Source organism: Anabrus simplex, chromosome 2 (genome assembly GCF_040414725.1).
Source record: "Anabrus simplex isolate iqAnaSimp1 chromosome 2, ASM4041472v1, whole genome shotgun sequence".
Classification (NCBI taxonomy): Eukaryota; Metazoa; Arthropoda; class Insecta; order Orthoptera; family Tettigoniidae; genus Anabrus; species Anabrus simplex.
In genome coordinates, this window is record NC_090266.1 from 1,162,729,869 (window position 1) to 1,162,752,297 (window position 22,429).

Genomic DNA, 22,429 nt, shown 5'->3' on the forward strand with positions numbered 1-22,429 from the left:
GCCCGATCACCATACCCCTCGTAAAGTCGTCTGTCTGCTGGAAATGCCTCCGTTGACGGCGGCCTGGCATTCTTAGCTATACACGTGTCCTGTGGCACACGACAACACGTTCTACAATGACTGTCGGCTGAGAAATCACGGTACGAAGTGGGCCATTCGCCAACGCCGTGTCCCATTTATCGTTCGCTACGTGCGCAGCACAGCGGCGCATTTCACATCATGAGCATACCTCAGTGACGTCAGTCTACCCTGCAATTGGCATAAAGTTCTGACCACTCCTACTTGGTGTTGCATTTGCTCTGTCAGTCAGTGTATGTCAAACCTATTTTCGTGAGCCGAAGCAGTTGGTACGCGACAACGCTAATATCATTGTGCTTTTTCGACAAGATGAGCGCAAAATGCGACACGCGTATACGATGATTATGTTAACACTGATATGGCATTCAATGGCTTTAAACGTCTGTGTGATACATGTTGGTCATCGCAACGTTACGGCTTCTTAGTTACTGATAAAGAAATTAATGTTCATTATGGTCGGTATCGCATGGGATTTGGCTTTGATCATTTTATAAGCATCGACACAGCAGCTACAGGCTGCACGTGATCCGAAACCGACATCATGTCAACATCAAACAAGGCGATTGCACCCGTGCCCGAAACAATATTTGACGTAAATTTAAAGAGCTTAAGCGTATTCAAGCAGATACTGATTTCTTTTTAAAACGCAACTCGGTATCTCTCTAAAAGGGATTTTACATCATCTGCGCCCACTACAAGTTTGGTTAGATCTCAATATAAGGAGAAGGAGGAAGAAGAGATGTAGATTGAAGGAGAAGACGACAAAGAGGAGGAGGAAGAGGATCTTGACGTCTCTTTACCGTCAATTCAAGTGATGATTTTACCTACGGGTGTTTTTGCAAAAACACCCCTTACATCACAAAAAAGATCTATGAGGTATTGATCACACCAGAGTATCCTGATCAGTTGAAAACATTTATTCAAAACACTTATGGTTCATTCTTTACTTCTTGCACAGAAAATATCTTAATAGGACGCACCGACACAACATACGGTATTCGCTATGAAGATGGCTGTTTTAGTACGGGGGATGCTGATGTTAAGATTAAGAACAGTCTCATCGTAAAAGGCGTCACTTATAAACCTACTGAAGGACTCTTAGAACTTCTCTTCTCGCGGATACCTGACAAAAATGCTGCGTGGTTCAACTGCGCCTTATTTTTTCGGAGTTATGTAACCCAACTAACGGGTATATCAGTCATCCAAAAGACATTAGTACCTGCTTCTTTAAGGCCTTAATACAACTAATCTTTCTTTCTCAATTTGTTTACCCTCCAGGGTTAGCTTTTCCCTCGGACTCAGCGAGGGATCCCACCTCTATTGCCAAGAGGGCAGTTTACTGGAGTGTGAGACATTCGGTCGACAAATGGGGAGGAGGACCAGTACCTCACCCAGGCGGCCTCACCTGCTATGCCGAACAGGGGCCTTGTGGGGGGATGGGAAGATCGGAAGGGGTAGACAAGAAAGAGGGAAGGAAGCGGCCGTGGCCTTAAGTTAGGTACCATCCCGGCATTTGCCCGGAGAAGTGGGAAACCGCGGAAAACTACTTCGAGGATGGCTGAGGAGGGAATCGAACCCCCCTCTACTCAGTTGACCTCCCGAGGCTGAGTGGACTCCGTTCTAGTCCTCGTATCACTTTTCAAATTTCGTAGCAGAGCCGGGAATCGAACCCCGGCATCCGGGGCTGGCAGCTAATCACACTAACTACTAAACCACAGAGGCGGACCTTTTTTTATATTGCTCGCGAATATGGTAGAAATTTTTAGCGGCAGTGTTATTTATATTACTTAAATTACAATGAATGTGTAAAACGATCACAGCTGCGGATCTTACGTTCGACAGTAAGAGTCTGTAAGGGCTACAACGTGGTACCTACGCGCAATGGCTCGCGGTAGCTAACGTGGCTAAATCACGCATCACTGCTGCTGCATCAGCCGAGCTGTTTCGTGGTACGTTCGATTCAGAGGCTGGTATACATTTTTCTCGATTAACGACGTTTGCAGTGACTGCATATCATCCTGCTCAAGTACGACTCGTTGGATGAATGGTCAGCGTCCTGGCCTTCGGTTCACAGGGTCCCGGGTTCGATTTCCGGCCGGATCGAGGATTTTAACCTTCATTGGTTAACTCCAATGGCCCGGGAGCTGGGTGTTTGTGCTGTTCCCAACATCCCTGCAACTCACACACCACACATAACACTATCCTCCACCACAATAACACGCAGTTACCTACACATGGCAGATAACGTCCACACTCATCGGAGGGTCTGCCTTACAAGGGCTTCACTCCTGTTCCAAAGAGTGAATTTTTATTTGGTCCTGAAAAGGGCAGTTTTTATCCCATATTACGTAGCCAGGTTGGACTACGACATGATGGTCTGTAGGTAGGAGAAGTAGGGTACCTTGCATATTCAGTGTAACAAGTGTTCGAAATGTTGACCACCTTGGTTTATGAAGATTTCAACACGACGTTGTAAAAATCATTCTTGCACGATGTGACATGTCAGGTGTAACAGGTTGACATGCCTCGGTGATAGGTTGCCGAAGGTAACCCTGATCTTCAGGCTGCTATGTAAACACTACGTGCTTTAAGTGACCCCAGAGGAAGAAGTGAAGTGGCGTTAGACTGGGTGATCTGGCGGGCCAGTGAACGGGTCCTCCCCTTCCTCTCCATTCATTTGAAGACTCCACTTCCAAAAGTGCTTCTTTCCACTTAAGAAAAAAGTGAGGTAATGGCGGTTTCAATCTCTCAATAAATTCGTCTAACAAATCTGTTACCCATTTCATGGCTAAACTTCCTCTTTTCCTGCGCAACTTAGCTTCAAATATGACGTAATTTTTCAAAACTCTCTCTCCTTCCACCATGTACACTGGTACACTTTCCCTACGTGTATTATTTCCAGAACTTCTTCAATCCATAAGCAACGTTACTAATATTATTTTGTTGTTAGGGTTACAAAACTCTCTCCATCCTTCTTTTAAATTTTCCTACAAGTTCTATTTAAGTTCATGTTGTCAACAGTTACTAACACAGTATACGCTGCAGGATATTGTTATCACCTCCTGGAAGAAGACGAAAAACGAAAAACTGAATGAATTACGTCATCCCACTGAAGAGGACGATGACCTGAGAATTTGAACTGTTGTGTTCATTTTGATTTAATGTTCAAAATCATATGTTGTCACTAAAAAGGCGTGATTAATATTATAAACAGATTTTGAGTTTCAGAAAACTATCGTAATATTTTACAGTTTTTATGGTAATGATAATATTATTTCATAGTGTATGATTTCTGCTTACAGAGATTTACAGTACCGGTCAAAGGTTTAGGACCGCTGCTTGATTTTACTGAGTTAGTCCAAATAATATTATTCATAACTACTACAGTATTTGGACTAACTCAGTAAAATCAAGCAGCATATAACCTTTTAGATGTGAGAGCTTGGACAGAAAATTACAGATCCCTAGTTGCACAGTTTTAGGTTATAGATGACATTTAGTGTCTTCACGCGGTCCTAAACCTTTGACCGGTACTGTAAATCTCTGTAAGCAGAAATCATATAGTCCAAATACTGTAGTAGTTATGAATTTTTCCCCCTGTGGGTGGGGGCGGTAGAATAACACTCACGGTAACCCCTGCTTGTCGTAAGATGCGACTAAAAGGGACCCCAAGGACTCTGAACTTTGGATCGTGGGTTGGTGACCATGGGGCCCTTAGCTGAATCCTGGCATTGCTTCCACTTACTTGTGCCAGGTTCCTCACTTTGATATATCCTATCCCAACTGTCTTAATCAACTCTTGTTCTTTTCAGACCCCGGTGGCATTACGTATGGAGGCCTAGGGAGTTTTTCATTTTCACGCCCTTCGTGGCCCTTGTCTTCCTTTGGCCCACACCTTCATTTTTTGAAGTGTCGGACCCCTTCTATTTTTTCTCTCTGATTAGTGTTATATAGAGGAGGGTTGCCTAGTTGTACTTCCTCTCAGAAAAATAATCATCTTGGAAGGTCACACCAAAACATCAAACATGTTGGTAATATTATGAAATGCATCGTATACTCTCATTGGTTGCAAATATCACCACCAAGATTTTTGTAGACTTATAAATAGGCAGGGGCCATTTTACTATATATATAAAAATTCCAAAAATATGCGGCACAGTCTTTTGCGTGTTTTTTTTTCAAAGTAGCGCCAAGGTGGTTGATTTTTATTTGTCTATGTCAGGTATGACCCAAGGTCTCAGGGCAAGCTATCGGTATTAGACGTATCTGCCCTGACAGTTTCATTTGCACTCTGAAGGTGGCATCCAAGAACATATTTATGATGCCAATAGCTCACACTGAGACCTATAACAAGAACAAGGAAAAATTGTCCGTCTTAGCGCTGGTTTGAAAAGAAAAACACACAATTAGGTGCCGCATTTTTTCGGAATTCTTATATTTATACTAAAATAATGTATTGCTAAGTCTACAAAAGAATCTTGGTGGTGATACTTGAAACCAATTAGAGTATATCGAACATAATATTTCCAATAATTCTGACTTTTTGATGTGACCTTCCAACAGTTAAAAATGTGTAACTTCTACAATACTTGGCGCAACTCAATGAAATCAGGTGACGTATATCACATTAGATGCAAGAGCTCAGGAAAAAAGACCAGAGAGGTCTAATAGCACAATTTTAGGTTCTAGAAGGCTTTCATGATTTTTGTATGGGGTCCTAAACTTTTGACCGGTACTGTAAATAATTATAATATTACTTAAATCTAAATGATAAAGTCATTTTAAAAATTCTCTCATTCCAGAGTACAATTTCAAACCTATCTACATCCAAACAAAAATATTTAATTACTTCCCAAATATCGAGCCTTGATTTTCATAAGTATGGCTAATAAATGCGTGTTCACCGAGATATTGAACTGAAAAAAAATTGGCCACTGCCACCATTAAGGAAAGGAATTATTAGTTTTCCACGATTTAAGAAAAACGTTTTTTAAAGATGTAAGCAGTTTTGGAAGTAGTCTTCAATTGAATAACGCGTTGTTGAGGATCTTCGCGAAAGATAGCGGAAATTGGGAACGAAACAACGCAACTGGAGTGCAGTAAATATGTCATCATTGTGTGGAACGGCAGTGGATGTGCCTCAGTAGTAAAGGAAGACACATCGACTTTTAGGAGATTAATGCAGTTGAACGTGTTACCGATCTAGTACAGTACTCCGTGGTAGTGAAGATACACTGACTGACAGAGCAAATGCAACACCAAGAAGGAGTGGTTCGAAAGGGATGAAAGTTGGGGAAAAACAGAGACGGCACGGACGAATAATTGATGTTTATTTCAAACCGATATGCAGGTTACACAATGCGCACGGCATCGACTCAGTAGGATGTAGGACCACCGCGAGCGGCGATGCACGCAGAAACACGTCGAGGTACAGAGTCAATAAGAGTGCGGATGGTGTCCTGAGGGATGGTTCTCCATTCTCTGTCAACCATTTGCCACAGTTGGTCGTCCGTACGAGGCTGGGGCAGAGTTTGCAAACGGCGTCCAATGAGATCCCACACGTGTTCGATTGGTGAGAGATCCGGAGAGTACGCTGGCCACGGAAACATCTGTACACCTCGTAGAGCCTGTTGGGAGATGCGAGCAGTGTGTGGGCGGGCATTATCCTGCTGAAACAGAGCATTGGGCACCCCTGAAGGTACGGGAGTGCCACCGGCCGCAGCACATGCTGCACGTAGCGGTGGGCATTTAACGTGCCTTGAATACGTACTAGAGGTGACGTGGAATCATACGCAATAGCACCCCAAACCATGATGCCGCGTTGTCTAGCGGTAGGGCGCTCCACAGTTACTGCCGGATTTGACCTTTCTCCACGCCGACGCCACACTCGTCTGCGGTGACTATCATTGACAGAACAGAAGCGTGACTCATCGGAGAACACGACGTTCCGCCATTCCCTCATCCAAGTCGCTCTAGCCCGGCACCATGCCAGGCGTGCACGTCTATGCTGTGGAGTCAATGGTAGTCTTCTGAGCGGACGCCGGGAGTGCAGGCCTCCTTCAACCAATCGACGGGAAATTGTTCTGGTCGATATTGGAACAGCCAGGGTGTCTTGCACATGCTGAAGAATGGCGGTTGACGTGGCGTGCGGGGCTGCCACCGCTTGGCGGCGGATGCGCCGATCCTCGCGTGCTGACGTCACTCGGGCTGCGCCTGGACCCCTCGCACGTGCCACATGTCCCTGCGCCAACCATCTTCGCCACAGGCGCTGCACCGTGGACACATCCCTATGGGTATCGGCTGCGATTTGACGAAGCGACCAACCTGCCCTTCTCAGCCCGATCACCATACCCCTCGTAAAGTCGTCTGTCTGCTGGAAATGCCTCCGTTGACGGCGGCCTGGCATTCTTAGCTATACACGTGTCCTGTGGCACACGACAACACGTTCTACAATGACTGTCGGCTGAGAAATCACGGTACGAAGTGGGCCATTCGCCAACGCCGTGTCCCATTTATCGTTCGCTACGTGCGCAGCACAGCGGCGCATTTCACATCATGAGCATACCTCAGTGACGTCAGTCTACCCTGCAATTGGCATAAAGTTCTGACCACTCCTTCTTGGTGTTGCATTTGCTCTGTCAGTCAGTGTATGTTTGAGATACCAATTTCCATTCTGGGTTGCCTTAATTCATTTGTAAAATCATAAAAAATTACGCTTATCATCACTTACTTAGTAAGTCATAAGATTATCGACATGCAATGAAGAAGACCGCCTCTGGTGGGAGGAAGGACAATTAAATTTAAAGGGAACTTTGGTATTTCTATGTTTTCAAAACTGAAGTGTTCGTAGATTTTTGTGTTCTAAGGTTACTAGCACTTCCACAGTCCGGCCCCGCGATATAGGGGGCGACGCGTCCGCCTGTCACCCGGCGGCCCCGGGTTCGATTTCCGGTGGGGTCGGGGTTTTTTAATTGTAATTATTAACATCCCAGTCCTGGGGACTGGGTATTTGTGACGTCCTTAATCTTTCTTTCCTCACACAGACAACATTCCACACTATCGCCATTTCAATTACTTGCGGGTTCATACAATATGGTGCCAGTAGGGGCAAAAGATCCACATGGGACGACGCCGCGAACTAATAGCATTTAAAAACAAAACAGAAAAAGGCACTTCTATATCTTCCTTCCTTCTTAAATTATTAGCCAATCAGAAATTTTGGTGTGTATATTAGGTAGCCAACCAAAATTAGGGATTTGTACAGGCCATCGGCCTAGAGAGTTCTGGAATTTTCCCCTCTGCTTTAATAGCTGGGAACTTTAGGGCCATGGTGTCTTCTTCATCGCTCCAGTCTAGAGTGCGTACATAGTGGAGGCAGGGGAAAGTCTTGCTTGCCGTCGGAAGGCCCACCAGCTCAAGGTAATGGCAGACATATTTTAAACATGTGGTAGTTCCAGATAGCTGACTTGAGGCAAAGGTTTCAGAATTAATTCTTAATGTAAATTTCTGAAGTTCAATATTATCTTTTAAATGTAAATTTTCTAGCAAGTCTAAGGACTTCATTTAAATCCCTGCTGGGAAAGATGTAATTTAGGGAATAAAGAGTGTTCACCCTCTTTTAATTCTCATTCAACTTGGTGCGGGGGTGACTATAATTTTCTAAAACTTTAAATCTTTACTCTGTTTTTGGAAACTTAATAAATGTAACCATCTAGACACCCTTTGTAGTGTAGGCTTAGCCTCTGTAACTTCGGGCCATGAGCCCATATACAATCTTAGGTGTTTCAAAGTGTATTTCAAAAGGAGTGCAAGGGATTCGCCTCCTAGCATTTTGTTTATGGCCGATTTCTTAAACCTGTTCTTTTGACCACTAAGGCCGTTTAAAATGGGCACTTATTGACTCTGTTTAATTTCTAATTACTCACAGTCTAATATGGATCCGACTGTCGAGCAGGAATGACAATGAACGTTGTTGTCAAGAGGGATCTAATGTAAAATCTGGATTAGAAACTTGTGGTTTTGAGAGGCTGGAATGTTGTAAATTTTGGAGCTCAGTCTCCTGGAGTGTAACTGAGTGGAGCAAAAGAGCTCTTTGAAACACTGTTAACTTTTGAGATACAAAGCTCATCTCTTTGGAATCATTATGTCAAGAATTTTCTCTATAGTACCTGATTGCTTTAGGATTTCAAATCATTATTGTTACAAGAGCTGACGAGCTCACCATTATTCGATTGAACTGTTATTTGTTTATCAAGTTTAAAAAAAAAGGAAAGAGAAAAAAATCCAAATTTTAGTGTTTTAAATTGTGCTAGTCGCCTCTGTGGTGTAGTGGTTAGCGTGATTAGCTGCCACCCCCGGAGGTCCGGGTTCGATTCCCGGCTCTGCCACGAAATTTGAAAAGTGGTACGAGGGCTGGAACGGGGTCCACTCAGCCTCGGGAGGTCAACTGAGTAGAGGTGGCTTCGATTCCCACCTCAGCCATCCTGGAAGTGGTTTTCCGTGGTTTCCCACTTCTCCTCCAGGCAAATGCCGGGATGGTACCTCACTTAAGGCCACGGCCGCTTCCTTCCCTCTTCCTTGCCTGTCCCATCCAATCTCCCCATCCCTCTACAAGGCCCCTGTTCAGCATAGCAGGTGAGGCCGCCTGGGCGAGGTACTGGTCATTCTCCCCAGTTGTATACCCCTACCCGAAGTCTGAAGCTCCAGGACACTGCCCTTGAGGCGGTAGAGGTGGGATCCCTCGCTGAGTCCGAGGGAAAAGCTAACCCTGGAGGTTAAACAGATTAAGATAAGATGAGATAAATTGTGGTATCATTTTAGCACCCATTCAAGCCCGCACCTTCTTACACCTCTGCGTTCCACAGAAATTTCGTAATAATAATAATAATAACAATAATAATAATAATAACCGCAAAAATGTTCTAATTTCATGGATATAGATTTTCTCGTCTGTATGATCCTAACAATTTTACATCAGTGACATGGCTTGGTAAAGAAACAAGTTATTTCTTTTTTTGGTTGAACGACAACAAATACAGTTAAATACAGTTATATAATAATGTTATTGGCTTTACGTCCCGCTAACTAATTTTACGGTTTTCCGAGACGCCGAGGGGCCAGAATTTAGTCCCGCAGGAAACAATTATATGATTTACTTACCAATGTACTACAGGTAAAACATATTACCTTTCATTATGAAATAGTCCGACTCCATGGCTAAGTGGTTAGCGTGCTGGCTTTCAGTCCCATTGGTCCGGGGTTCAATTCCCGGCAGTGTCGGGGATTTTAACCGTTATTGGTTAATTCCTACTACTCGGGGGCTGGGTGTATGTGTGTGTGTGTGCCGTCGTCAGCATTATAATTCGTCACATGTAGGGTCCTATCCTCACAGAGGGCCTGGTCGCGTACAGGTGTCAGTTCGAAAGACCTGCACTGGCCATACGCCATTATTATTATTATTATTATTATTATTATTATTATTATTATTATTATTATTATTATTTGTTTCTTTCTTAATATGTTTACCGTCCAGGGTTGGCTTCTTCCTCGGACTCAGCGGGGAATCCCAACTCTACCACCTCAAGGGCAGTGTCTGGAGCGTGAGACATTTGGACGGGAATACAACTTGGATGGGGGACCAGTACCTCGCCCAGGCGGCCTCACCTGCTATGCTGAACAGGGGCCTTGTGGGGAATGGGGAAGATAGGAAGGGATAGTCAAGGGAGAGGGAAGGAAGCGGCCGCGGCCTTAACTTATGTACCATCCCGGCATGCCTGGAGGTGAAGTGAGAAACCATGGAAAAACACAACGAGGATGGCTGAGGTGGGAATCGAAACCCCTCTACTCAGTTGACCTTCCGAGGCTCAGTGGATTTCCTCGTACAACTTTTGAAATTTTATGGCCTCCGGGTTTGGCAGATAATCACACTAACAACTACACCACAGAGGCAGAATAATAATAATAATAATAATAATAATAATAATAATAATAATAATAATAATAATAATAATAATTACATTATCAAAAATTACAGCGTTGTCTTAAACTTTTGTTAGGGTCTGTATTCTCATAACCTCTATCTGCAGTAATATACGTTATACTGATCATAAAAAAGGAACTTCCTTCAGCTAATCTCAATATTCCTGGAGTCCCTGGAGCCGCAGACGCTTATTTTAGTTTTGGCTGGGGTTAAAAACTGGGTACCCTTCTGACGCCACGTGATTTTTGAATTGAAAATCTTCTCAATCCAGGATCGACCGGGGTTGGAAACTCAGACTTTCGAGTGGGAAGCCAGCAGCTAGACCTGTGAAATAATCATGCCTCTTGTACGTTCTAGGGATCATACTTAATACTAGCAGTTACCCGCGGATTCGCTCGCGTGTTTTTCGTAATTTGATAAAAGTAATCGTTCCTCGGTACTGTACTAAGACATTATCTGAAAATCCCTAAAGTATAAACACTCACCGAGAAATTGAGTTTCATTTACCCCGGAAACTCTTTGTAAACCACGTTTGTGTTATTGCCTTTTAGGGCTAAGATGACCATGCAACATAGAACTGTACATGTGAGAAACAGTCTTCTCTAAAATCGAAAAAGAAAATGTTTATTTTTTAAGGAGATTCCAAATATCTATTTCCACGTCGTAACATCTTCAGTTTCTGAGATAGGCTATAAGAATCCCCATAAAAAGAATTCATCCCCTTTATCAGTCCTTCCCATTTTCCGAAAACAAAAAAATATATGTTCCTTTACTCTAAAAGAAGATTATAAATACCAATTTTCGCGTCCGTAACATCTTCAGTTCTTGAGATATAAGCATCCTCATAAAAAATTATTCACTTCTTATTTCACTTCTTTTCACCCCCCCCCCCGTTAAGTGCCTTTTCCGAAAAAAAAATACGAAATACGTGTTCCTGTATTTTTAAAGGAATTTCCAAATACCAAGTTTCATGTCTGTAACATGTTAAATTTTTGACATATACTGTAGATATACCGGTTCTCATTTTCTAAATTCACCTACTAATTCAATTCTTTTCAGCACATTAAGTGGATTTTCAGAAAATAAAAATACGTGTTTCCTGATTTTTAAAGGAGATTCAAAATACCAACTTTCACGTCTGTAACATCTTGAGCTTTTGTGATGTAGGATTCCTCATAAAGAGAATTCAACTTCTTCTTCTCTTCTTTCCACCCCCTCTCTCTTTAAGTGGACAAAAAATATGTTTTCCTTCTTTGCTTATTTTCACCGCTCTCCCCAGTTTAAGTCAATTTTCCGAAAACAAAAAAATACGTGTTTATTTTTAAAGGAGATTCCAAATAACAAGTTTCACGTCTGTAACATAATTGGCTTTCAGAGATATAAGTGTCCTCATACAAATAATTCAACGAATTTTTATATTCTTTCCCCACTCTAAGTGGATTTCCGAAAACAAACGAAGACGTGTTACTTTATTTTTAAAGGAGATTCCCAATACCATTTTTCACGCATGTAACATCTTTAGTTTTGGAGATATAAGTATCCTCACATAAAGAATTCAAATATTTATTCACCCCACCCCCGTTAAGTTGATCCCCCCTCCAAAAAATGCGTGTTCCTTTATTTTTAAAGGAGATTCCAAATACCAAATTTCACATCTGTAACCTTCAGTTTTTTATATATAAATATCCACATAAAAATAATTCAATTTTTCACTTCCTTTCACCCTCCTCCCCTAAGTGAATTTTCCGGAAACAAAAAATACGTGATTAATTATAAAGGAGGTTCAAAATACCAATTATCACGACTGTAACATATTCAGTTTTAGAGATATGTGTCCTCATAAAAGCAATTCAGCTCCTTTTCACCCCCTCCCCCCAGGTTTATTTTCCCCCTAAAATGCGCGATTCTTTATTTTAAAGGAGATTCTAATATCAATTTTCACGTCCGTACCAACTTTAGTTTTCATAAGATATAAGTATCCTCATACAAATAATTCAATTAATTTTCAATTCTTTCACCCCCCTTAATTAGATTTTCCGAAATCAGAGGAATATGTGTTCCTTTACTTTTAAAGGGGATTCCAAATACAAATGTTCACGTCTGCAACATCTTTAGTTTTTGAGATATAAGTAATCTAATACAAATAATGTAACTAATTTCTTAATTTTTTTCACCCCCGCCTAAGTGGACTTTCCGAAAACAAAAAATACGCGTTTCTTTATTTTTAAAGGACATTCCATTCACTAATTTTATATCTGTAACATCTTCATTTTCTGAGATATCAGTAGCCTAATAAAAATAATTCAACCCAATTTTCAGTCCTTTTATCTATCCCCCTCCCACAAGTGGTTTTTCCGAAAACAAAAAACACATATTTCTTATTCTTGAAAGAGATTAAAAATACCAATTTTTACTTCTGTAACATGTTAAGTTCTTGAGATATAATATAGATATGCTCATTCTAAAAATCACCCCCTCCTTTAGTTCCCCTTAAGTGGATTTAAAAAAAAATATCTATGTGTCTTTACTTTTACAGGAGATTTTGAATACCAGGTTTTACAACTGTAATATGTTACGTTTCTGAGATATACTGTAGATATAGTCCTTCTAAACATTCACCCGCTTTGTTACTTCTGTTCATCCCACATTAATTGGATTTTCCCAAAACCAAAAATACATGTTTAAAGGAGATTCCAAATACCAGTTTTCATGTCTGTAACATCTTCAATTTTTGAGATATAAGTATCCTCATAAAAGGTATTTAAACCACATTTCATCTTTTTTCACCCCACTTAATTGGATTTTCCTAAAACAAAAAATACGCGTTTCTTTATTTTTAAAAGAGATTGCAAATACCAATTTTTACGTGTGTAAACCTTTAAGTTTTTGAGTTACAGATATACTAATTTTAAAAAATTACCCCCCTTTTCACCCCTTTAGCGATGAAATATCCTAAAACTCTCCCTTAGTGAGCACCTACACTCTAATACACTGACTGACAGAGCAAATGCAACACCAAGGAGGAGTGGTTCGAAAGGGATGAAAGTTGGGAAAAAAAAAAGAGTCGGCACGGAAGAATAATTGATGTTTATTTCAAACCGATATGTAGGTTACACAATGCGCACAGCATCGACTCAGTAGGATGTAGGACCAACGCGAGCGGCGATGCACGCAGAAACACGTCGAGGTACAGAGTCAATAAGAGTGCGTATGGTGTCCTGAGAAATGGTTCTCCATTCTCTGTCAACCATTTGCCACAGTTGGTCGTCCGTACGAGGCTGGGGCAGAGTTTGCAAACGGCGTCCAATGAGATCCCACACGTGTTCGATTGGTGAGAGATCCGGAGAGTACGCTGGCCACGAAAGCACCTATACACCTCGTAGAGCCTGTTGGGAGATGCGAGCAGTGTGTGGGCGGGCATTATCCTGCTGAAACAGAGCATTGGGCAGCCCCTGAAGGTACGGGAGTGCCACCGGCCGCAGCACATGCTGCACGTAGCGGTGGGCATTTAACGTGCCTTGAATACGCACTAGAGGTGACGTGGAATCATACGCAATAGCGCCCCAAACCATGATGCCGCGTTGTCCAGCGGTAGGGCGCTCCACAGTTACTGCCGGATTTGACCTTTCTCCACGCCGACGCCACACTCGTCTGCGGTGACTATCACTGACAGAACAGAAGCGTGACTCATCGGAGAACACGACGTTCCGCCATTCCCTCATCCAAGTCGCTCTAGCCCGGCACCATGCCAGGCGTGCACGTCTATGCTGTGGAGTCAATGGTAGTCTTCTGAGCGGACGCCGGGAGTGCAGGCCTCCTTCAACCAATCGACGGGAAATTGTTCTGGTCGATATTGGAACAGCCAGGGTGTCTTGCACATGCTGAAGAATGGCGGTTGACGTGGCGTGCGGGGCTGCCACCGCTTGGCGGCGGATGCGCCGATCCTCGCGTGCTGACGTCACTCGGGCTGCGCCTGGACCCCTCGCACGTGCCACATGTCCCTGCGCCAACCATCTTCGCCACAGGCGCTGCACCGTGGACACATCCCGATGGGTATCGGCTGCGATTTGAAGAAGCGACCAACCTGCCCTTCTCAGCCCGATCACCATACCCCTCGTAAAGTCGTCTGTCTGCTGGAAATGCCTCCGTTGACGGCGGCCTGGCATTCTTAGCTATACACGTGTCCTGTGGCACACGACAACACGTTCTACAATGACTGTCGGCTGAGAAATCACGGTACGAAGTGGGCCATTCGCCAACGCCGTGTCCCATTTATCGTTCGCTACGTGCGCAGCACAGCGGCGCATTTCACATCATGAGCAAACCTCAGTGACGTCAGTCTACCCTGCAATTGGCATAAAGTTCTGACCACTCCTTCTTGGTGTTGCATTTGCTCTGTCAGTCAGTGTATAAACGTATCCCTGAAATTTCATTACATTATGTCCAGTAATTTAGGCTCGGCAATGATGAGTCAGTCAGTCAGTCAGTCAGTCAGTCAGTCAGTCAGTCAGTCAGTCAGTCAGTCAGTCAGTCAGGACATGTTATTTTATATATAGATAGATAAATAACATTTTCATCTCTTTGCCTCGGGAGTTTTAGCTTTCATCAAATATGTTTCTTCCACCGTGAAGCCGCTAATCAGAAATCGACGGTACGGGTCTGTTTATAGCTACTATCTCACTCTTTCCAGTAATACGAGGACTTCACCGCACTGCTGCTTCAGGGGAAAAGTAATTAGTTGGATAGCTTGTCTGATGGTTCAGTACGCCAAAGATGGCTTGGGGGACTTCTATTTCTTGAGATCTGGCCGGCATCTTAAAACGGGCATATACATTGAGTAACTATTGTGTCTGAAATTTACTCGCCTTCCCTTAATAAGCGTGAATAATTGTTGATTTGCTATGGAATAATACGAAATGAACGGCTCAATTAAAACACAATAATAGACCAAAATAGCATCGATTATCGAATTTTCAACACACAGGTCATATCTACGGAATGATGATCAATTATGCTTATAGGCCCTAAATTGAAACGACAGCAACAAAATCAATTTATGGATAGTTAAAGCTTGATAATTATTCGTGTTATATGCCGTAAAAGATAAATGGTATGGCTATTTATGATAACTTTGCTGTAAGTGAGATTCGTTATGGAAGAAGGTTGAGGAATTTGCTGTCACAAGCACATGACTCTGGGAAATCTAATTGTTTTTCCAGTTTTTTATATGTATAATATATATTTGAATGGCCACTTGTTTGGGCACTTTTTGAGCTCATCATCATTATTAGTCATTTACAGAACTGGAATGGACTGACATTAGTTGTTAGTAAGTTATTTCTCCAGTATCCAGTAATCGGGATATAGTGGGTTTGAACCCACTGTCGGCAGCCCTCAAGATGGTTTTCCGAGGTTTCCCATTTTCACACCAGGCAAATGCTGGGGCTGTACCTTAATTAAGGCCACGGCCACTTCCTTCCCATTCCTAGGCCTTTCTTATCCCATCGTCACCATAAGACATATCTTTGTCGGTGCGACGTAAAACAAATAGAAAAAAAATATAATAAGTTATTTCATCCTTGACTGAAGATAAATGAAAGATACGTTCAGAGATATTAGCCTGATCTAATGTAAATGTAGTAGCATAATTTATTCGTCAAAGTACAAAATATGTTACATTTCATTACAAAATATGAAAGACCGAAGTAACACGGAATAACATACAATTTACAATGATATCAATTCTCATAATTTTCAGCAAGTACGTCTACGGGATGCTCATCAAATATGATAAACTAGCAAGATACCCGTGCTTCGCTACGGTATTGTACTGAAATGAATAATTGAATGCTTAACGTTTTATATATAATCCTCCGAAATTCGCGATCTGACTCGTTTTCTGAGAGAATCCGCCAAAATTCGCGACCTGTCTCGTTTTCTGAGAGATTACGGCAAAGTTCTTCACATTTTGCAATCTTCTTTCCAGCAAACGACTTCGCACTTCCCGGGCTAGGTCCAGGTATTCCACGCGGTTAGTTGGGTCCCTAAATCTTTGCCATCTTTTCTTATAAGCATTTTTAGTATGGATCAAATCCTGAAGGAGATCCGGCGTGGTGTCGTCTTGGGTGCCTTGGCGGTACTGAACCCGCGGCCGGACTGTATTCGTAGACGTTACCAGGCCAGGACCCGTTTTCAGCGCGGTCCGCACAATTTGACGATGGTCCAGAACATTATTATTATTATTATTATTATTATTATTATTATTATTATTATTATTATTATTATTATTATTATTATCAGATGTTCTGGACCCCAAGCAATATGCAAGACTTGGCGGTAAATTACATCTGCAACCATTGTCATTGTTGACAATGTGACCAGCACCATTGTCGCGCGTAGGCAAGTGTGCGGGATTTCTGGCGATACGAATGACATACTTCCGTGTATTATTGACCTTATTATAGAGGTGAACAATTTGACGGTCAATCTCATTCCTATCGTTTATTTCAAATGTGTTTAAATTTTTATTTATATGCCAGGAGATTCTACTGTGATCTAAGAACGTTCTCCGAAGGAAAATATGGCTGTTGGAAACGAACCCAGGAAAGATTAAAAATGATCGGTTTGTGATCAGAATAAGTACATCGAAAATCTACAGCCTGTTTCCAGTCATTCGACAGGGTCAGGAATGGAATGAATAAAGCCCCATGTAGCGGCGAGAATAGGAATTGTGCCGGCTGCCAAGCACTCCTCTGGGGCAATGGTCGATGAATAACAAATGAAATGAAATATTGGACAGTGTTGCTGGAATGAATGATGACAGGGAAAACCGGAGTATCCGGAGAAAAACCTGTCCCGCCTCCGTTTTGTCCAGCGCGAATGTCACATGGAGAGACCGGGATTTGAACCACGGAACCCAGCTGTGAGAGGCCGGCGCGCTGCCGCCTGAGCAACGGAGGCTCCTTATAAGTACATTATGAATAGTAAAATAAATTAGTCTCACCTCCTTTTACACCCCACCGCCGTTAAGTTTATTTACCCCCCTCCCAAAAAGATTAAAAGAAGGCGTGTTTCTTTATGTTTAAAGGAGATTCCAAATACCAATGTTCACGTCTATTACCTTCAGTTTTGAGATATAATTATCCCCATAAAAATAATTAACTTTTTTCACTTCCTTTCACACTCCTCCCCCTCCCCAAGTGAATTTTCCGGCAAAAACACTTGTTTCTTTAATGGTAAAGGATCTTCTAAATACCAATTATCACGACTCTAACTTCTTCAGTTTTTGATTTATGTGTCCTCATGAAAGGAACTCAATTCCTTTTCACTCCCGCCCCCCAAGTTGATTTCCCCCCAAAAAACGCGTTTTTCTTTGTTTTTAAAGGAAATCCAAATACCAATTTTCACGTCTGTAACAACTTTAGTTTTTATTAGATGTATGTATTCTCATACAATTAAGTCAATTAATTTTTCAATTCTTTCACCCCCCACTTCGTTGGATTTTCCGAGAATACGTGTTTCTTTACTTTTAAAGCAGATTCCAAATATCAAATTTCACGTCTGTAACATCTTCATTTTTGAGATATCAGTAGCCTTATTAAAATAATTCAACACCATTTTCAGTCACTTTAACCGCCCCCCTTCCACCCAAGTGGTATTTCCAAAAACTAAAAATACACGTTTATTTATTTTTAATAGAGATAAAAAATACAATATTTCACTTCTGTACCATGCTAAGTTTTTGAGATATACTGTAGAAATTCTCATTTTAAAATTTTACCCCTTTTTAGTTCCCCTTAAGTGGAGTTTCAAAAACAAATCACCTATGTTTCTTTACATTTACAGGAGATTCCAAATACCCACTTTTTACGTCTGTAACATTTTACGTTTCTCAGATATTCTGTAGATATAGTCTTTCAAAAAATCACCCTAATTTGTCACTCCTGTTTAACCGCCATTAATTGGATTTTCCAATAACAAAAAATACGTGTTTCTTTATTGTTAAAGGAGATCCCATATTCACATTTTCAGTTCTGTAATATCTTCAGTTTCTGAGATATCTGTATCCTCATTAAAGGCATTCAACCTATTCTTCACCCTTTTACACCCATCCTATTGGGATTTACAGAAAACAAAAAAAATACGTGTTCCTTTAGTTTTAAAGGAGATTCTAAATACCAATTTTTACATCTGTAAACATTTAAAGTTTTAAGATGTACACACACTCATTTTAAAAATTCACCCGCCTTTTCACCCCCCATTATTTGGATTTTCAAAAAACGAAAAATACCTGTTTCTTTATTTTTAAAGTAGATCCAAAATACCAATTTTCAGGTCTGTAATATCTTCAGGTTCTGACATATAAGTAGCCTCATTAATGGGGATGCAACCCCTTTTTTTACCCTTTTCCACCCTTCCTATTGGGATTTTCCGAAAACAAAACATACGTGTTTTTTAAGGAGATTCTAAATACCAATTTTTACATCTATAAACTTTAAAAGTTTTGAGATATAGATGCACTCATTTTAAAAATTCACCCCCTCATTGATTGGATTTTCTAAAAACAAAAAATTCGTGTGTTTCTTTATTTTTAAATGAGATCCCAAACACCAATTTTCAGGTCTGTAATATCTTCAGGTTCTGAAATATAAGTAGCCTCATTAAAGGCATTCAACACCTTTTCAGCCTTTCCACCCTTCCTATTGGGAATTTTTCGAAAATACAAAAAAATACGTGTTTCTTTATTTTTAAAGGAGATTATAAATACCAATTTTTACATCTATAAACTTCAAAAGTTTTGAGATATAGATACACTCATTTTAAAAATTCATCCCCTTTTCACGCCCCCCATTAATTGGGTTTTCCAAAAACAAAAAATACGTGTTTCTTTATTTTTAAAGGAGATCCCAAACACCAATTTTCAGGTCTGTAATATCTTCAGTTTCTGAGATATAAGTATCCTCATTAAAGGCATTCAACCCCTTTTCACCCCTTTTCGACCTATTGGGATTTTCCAAAAAAATACGTGTTTCTTGATTTATAATGAAGATTCTAAATACCAATTTTTAAATCTGTAAACTTTAAAAGTTTTGAGATATAGATGCACTCATTTTAAAAATTCACCCCCCTTTTCCCCCTCCTTAAATTGGATTTTCCAAAAACAAAAAGTATGTGTTTATTTATTTTTAAGAGAGATCAAAAGTACCAATTTTCAGGTCTGTAATATCTTCAGTTTCTGGGATATAAGTACCGGTATCCTGATTAAAGGCATTCAACCACTTTTTCATCCTTTTTCACCCCTCCTATTGAGATTTTCTGAAAACAAAAAATACGTATTTTCTTATTTTTAAAGAAGATTCTATATACCAATTTTTACATCTGTAAACTTTTAACGTTTTGAGATATAGATACACTCATTTTAAAATTTCATATCCCTTTTCATTCCCTTAGCGACGGAATATCCAAAAAGCCTCTCTTAGCGAGCACCTACATCTTAATATGAATATATCCCCAAAATTTTATTTCTTTATGTCCAGTAGTTTTGGCTCGGCAATGATGAATCTGTCAGTGTCAGTCAGTCAGTCAGTCAGTCAGTCAGTCAGTCAGTCAGTCAGGACAAGTTATTTTATATATATAGATAATACCCAGTTTTATTCAGAGTCTCGTGACTCGATCATCAGAGATTTGGTCATGTATTGCAAAAAATATGGACATCTGCCTAATGAGTAACACCTGTCACTAGCTTCATCAATGGGCAGTGAGTAATAGAAGAAAGTAATTTACTTACCGTCTTCTTTAGTGTGGCAGAACACTCGAAGTGACTTCACCCCGTCCCCAACTCGAGTGAATGCTAGTAGTTCAACACTGTAATTGGTGAATTTGAGTAAACCATGGAGGACCGTAGTAAGTGCTGTAGTTATCTTTGTTCTTGACTCTATCACATCTGCAACATATGAAATAATCCGAAGTGACAGTTAATTATAATACTTGCAAAAATATAATTTATTTAACGTCTCTAATTTGCCAGTAGACTTAAAAGATCCCAGAGTACAAGTTCCCCAATTCCAATAAAACCGGCAGGTGGAGTATTCTTTTCACAACCTCTTTCACGTCGCACCGACAAAGACAGGTTTTATGGCGACAATGGGGTAGGAAAAGCCTAGGAGTTGGAAGGAAGGGGCCTTGGCCTTAATTAAGGTACAGCCCGAGCATTTGCCTGGTGTGAAAATGGAAACCATCCCCATAGCTGCAGAAAGTGGGATTCGAACCCACTAGCTCCCGGATGTAAGTGCGGGTGGAGTATAGTTTATTTTGTGGTCACTGGAAGCTGTTTCGGTAGCCCGAGCGTCACCATCACGGGTGTAAATAGTGGATTGGGCTGTGGTGAAATAGAATGTCTGGCGGTTGAGACGTTCACCAAAAGCATAGTTAAGGATTTCCATAATACGTAAAACGTTTCAGTGCAAAATTCTTTTCCTATCCCATCGTCGCAAAATGTAAATAAATAAATAAATAAATAAATAAATAAATAAATAAATAAATAAATAAATAAATAAATAAATAAATAAATAAATAAATAAATAAATAAATAAATATATAAATATTTTTTTTGCAAGTTGCTTTACGTCGCACTGACAAAGATAGGTCTTATGGCGACTGTGGGATAGGAAAAGCCTAGGAGTGGGAAGGAAGTGGCCGTGGCCTTAATTAAGGTACAGCCCCAGCATTTGCCTGGTGTGATAATGGGAAACCACGGAAAACCATCTTCAGGACTGCCGACAGTGGGGTCCGAACCCACTATCTCCATGATACTGGATACTAGCCGAACTTAAGCGACTGATGCTATCGAGCTCGTTAAATAAATAAATAAATAAATAAATAAATAAATAAATAAATAAATAAATAAATAAATAAATAAATAAATGTCCGAGTTGGTGCGAAGCTTAAAACACTAACAAAATCTATCTCTCACTATAAAACACGAACAAACAAACAAACAAACAAACAAACAAACAAACACATGCACTCTGTTTCTCTCTGACGAAGGAAATGAAATGGCGTATGGCTTTTAGTGCCGGGAGTGTCCGAGGACATGTTCGGCTCGCCAGGTGCAAGTCTTTCGATTTGACACCAGTAGGCGACCTGCGCGTCGTGATGAGGATGAAATGATGATGAAGACGACATATACACCCAGCCCCCGTACCAGACAAATTATCCAATGTTGGTTGAAATTCCCGACCCCCCAGGGAATCGAACCCGGGACCCTTGTGACCAAAGGCCAGTACGCTAAACATTTAGCCATGGAGCCGGACTATGACGAAGTTATACCAAATCACTAAATGAAGTACGGTACCTACAACTGGAGTCATTTCGGACAAACCCTCCATGAAACCTGACAGAGCAATTTAGATATTTACAGTAACATTTTAATTAAATCCTTCTGCGAAGTACGTTGGTCCATTGAGATACTGAAGAGGAGCTTACCATGCTGTTCTGGGGAAGAGACAGGTTCGTACAGCAGTCTGTAGCCTTGTATTACGCCATGGACTAGCGCCTCCGGTGGGGGCTGCCAGCTAACCTGAAGAGACTCGGATGACAGGGCAGTGCACCTTACGTCTCGAGGTGAAGCTTCGGGAACTGCAACAGAGTATGCAGAAGAAATTACAAGACATCTTTCTCTTGAAGACAACTCCATAATACAGTCAGGATTCTTTCCACATTCTGAATAGTTCCTGTATGAAGTCAAAAGTGCCAAAGGTCGATATTTTCGACAGTCTCGACTGCTCTGTAGTGCTAGTGTCGAAAAATTGTTGGGCTTAGTGTAAAAAGGAGGTATCTCTCCAAAGTGTACTTTTGAGATATTTAGCATTTTATTAGATTGCCTGTAACTTTATCAAATCAATAAGAATAAGAAAATGTTTTAACCCTTTGTTGTGCCATTAGTGCTAGGAAGATTATCGGCTCAATATTTTTCACGGAGACCATAAATTCAGAGGGGTACATCGGTCACATTTTGAGTTTGCTTTTTCGCAGAGCTAACCGATGAGGAACGAGGTTGTACTTGGTTTCAACAACATTCGGCAAGACCTCACACAGTATCTAATTCTGCAACCGCACAAAGTGAAGTGAGAATGTTTGGGGCCCGTTAGAAACCCCGATCTTACACCGTGTGATTTTTACTTGTGGAGAAATCTAAAAGATAAGCTGTGCCAATCAAGCCCTCACAAATTGGAAGAACTGTAACTAAACATTTGACGTGAGACCGAAATCTTTATCCAGCAGAGTGTGAGAATTGTTTAGAACAATGTCAATACTTACAGCACCATCTGTAACGTAAAGGTGTCGCTTATACGTTATCTGTATACAAACCCA

General features: G+C 41.0%; 1 protein-coding gene across 1 annotated transcript in view; it reads right to left on the reverse strand.

Annotated features, from left to right (window-relative positions):
* The window catches only part of LOC136863821 (cell adhesion molecule Dscam2), a 760,504-nt gene that overhangs the window by 142,288 nt on the left and 595,787 nt on the right, over positions 1–22,429 (reverse strand). The window contains exons 19-20 of the mRNA XM_067140158.2: positions 21,542–21,694; positions 19,845–20,000 (exon numbers count right to left, since the gene is read on the reverse strand). Of these exons, the coding sequence (XP_066996259.2) occupies positions 19,845–20,000; positions 21,542–21,694 (309 nt within the window). The remainder of the gene's footprint in view (positions 1–19,844; positions 20,001–21,541; positions 21,695–22,429) is intronic.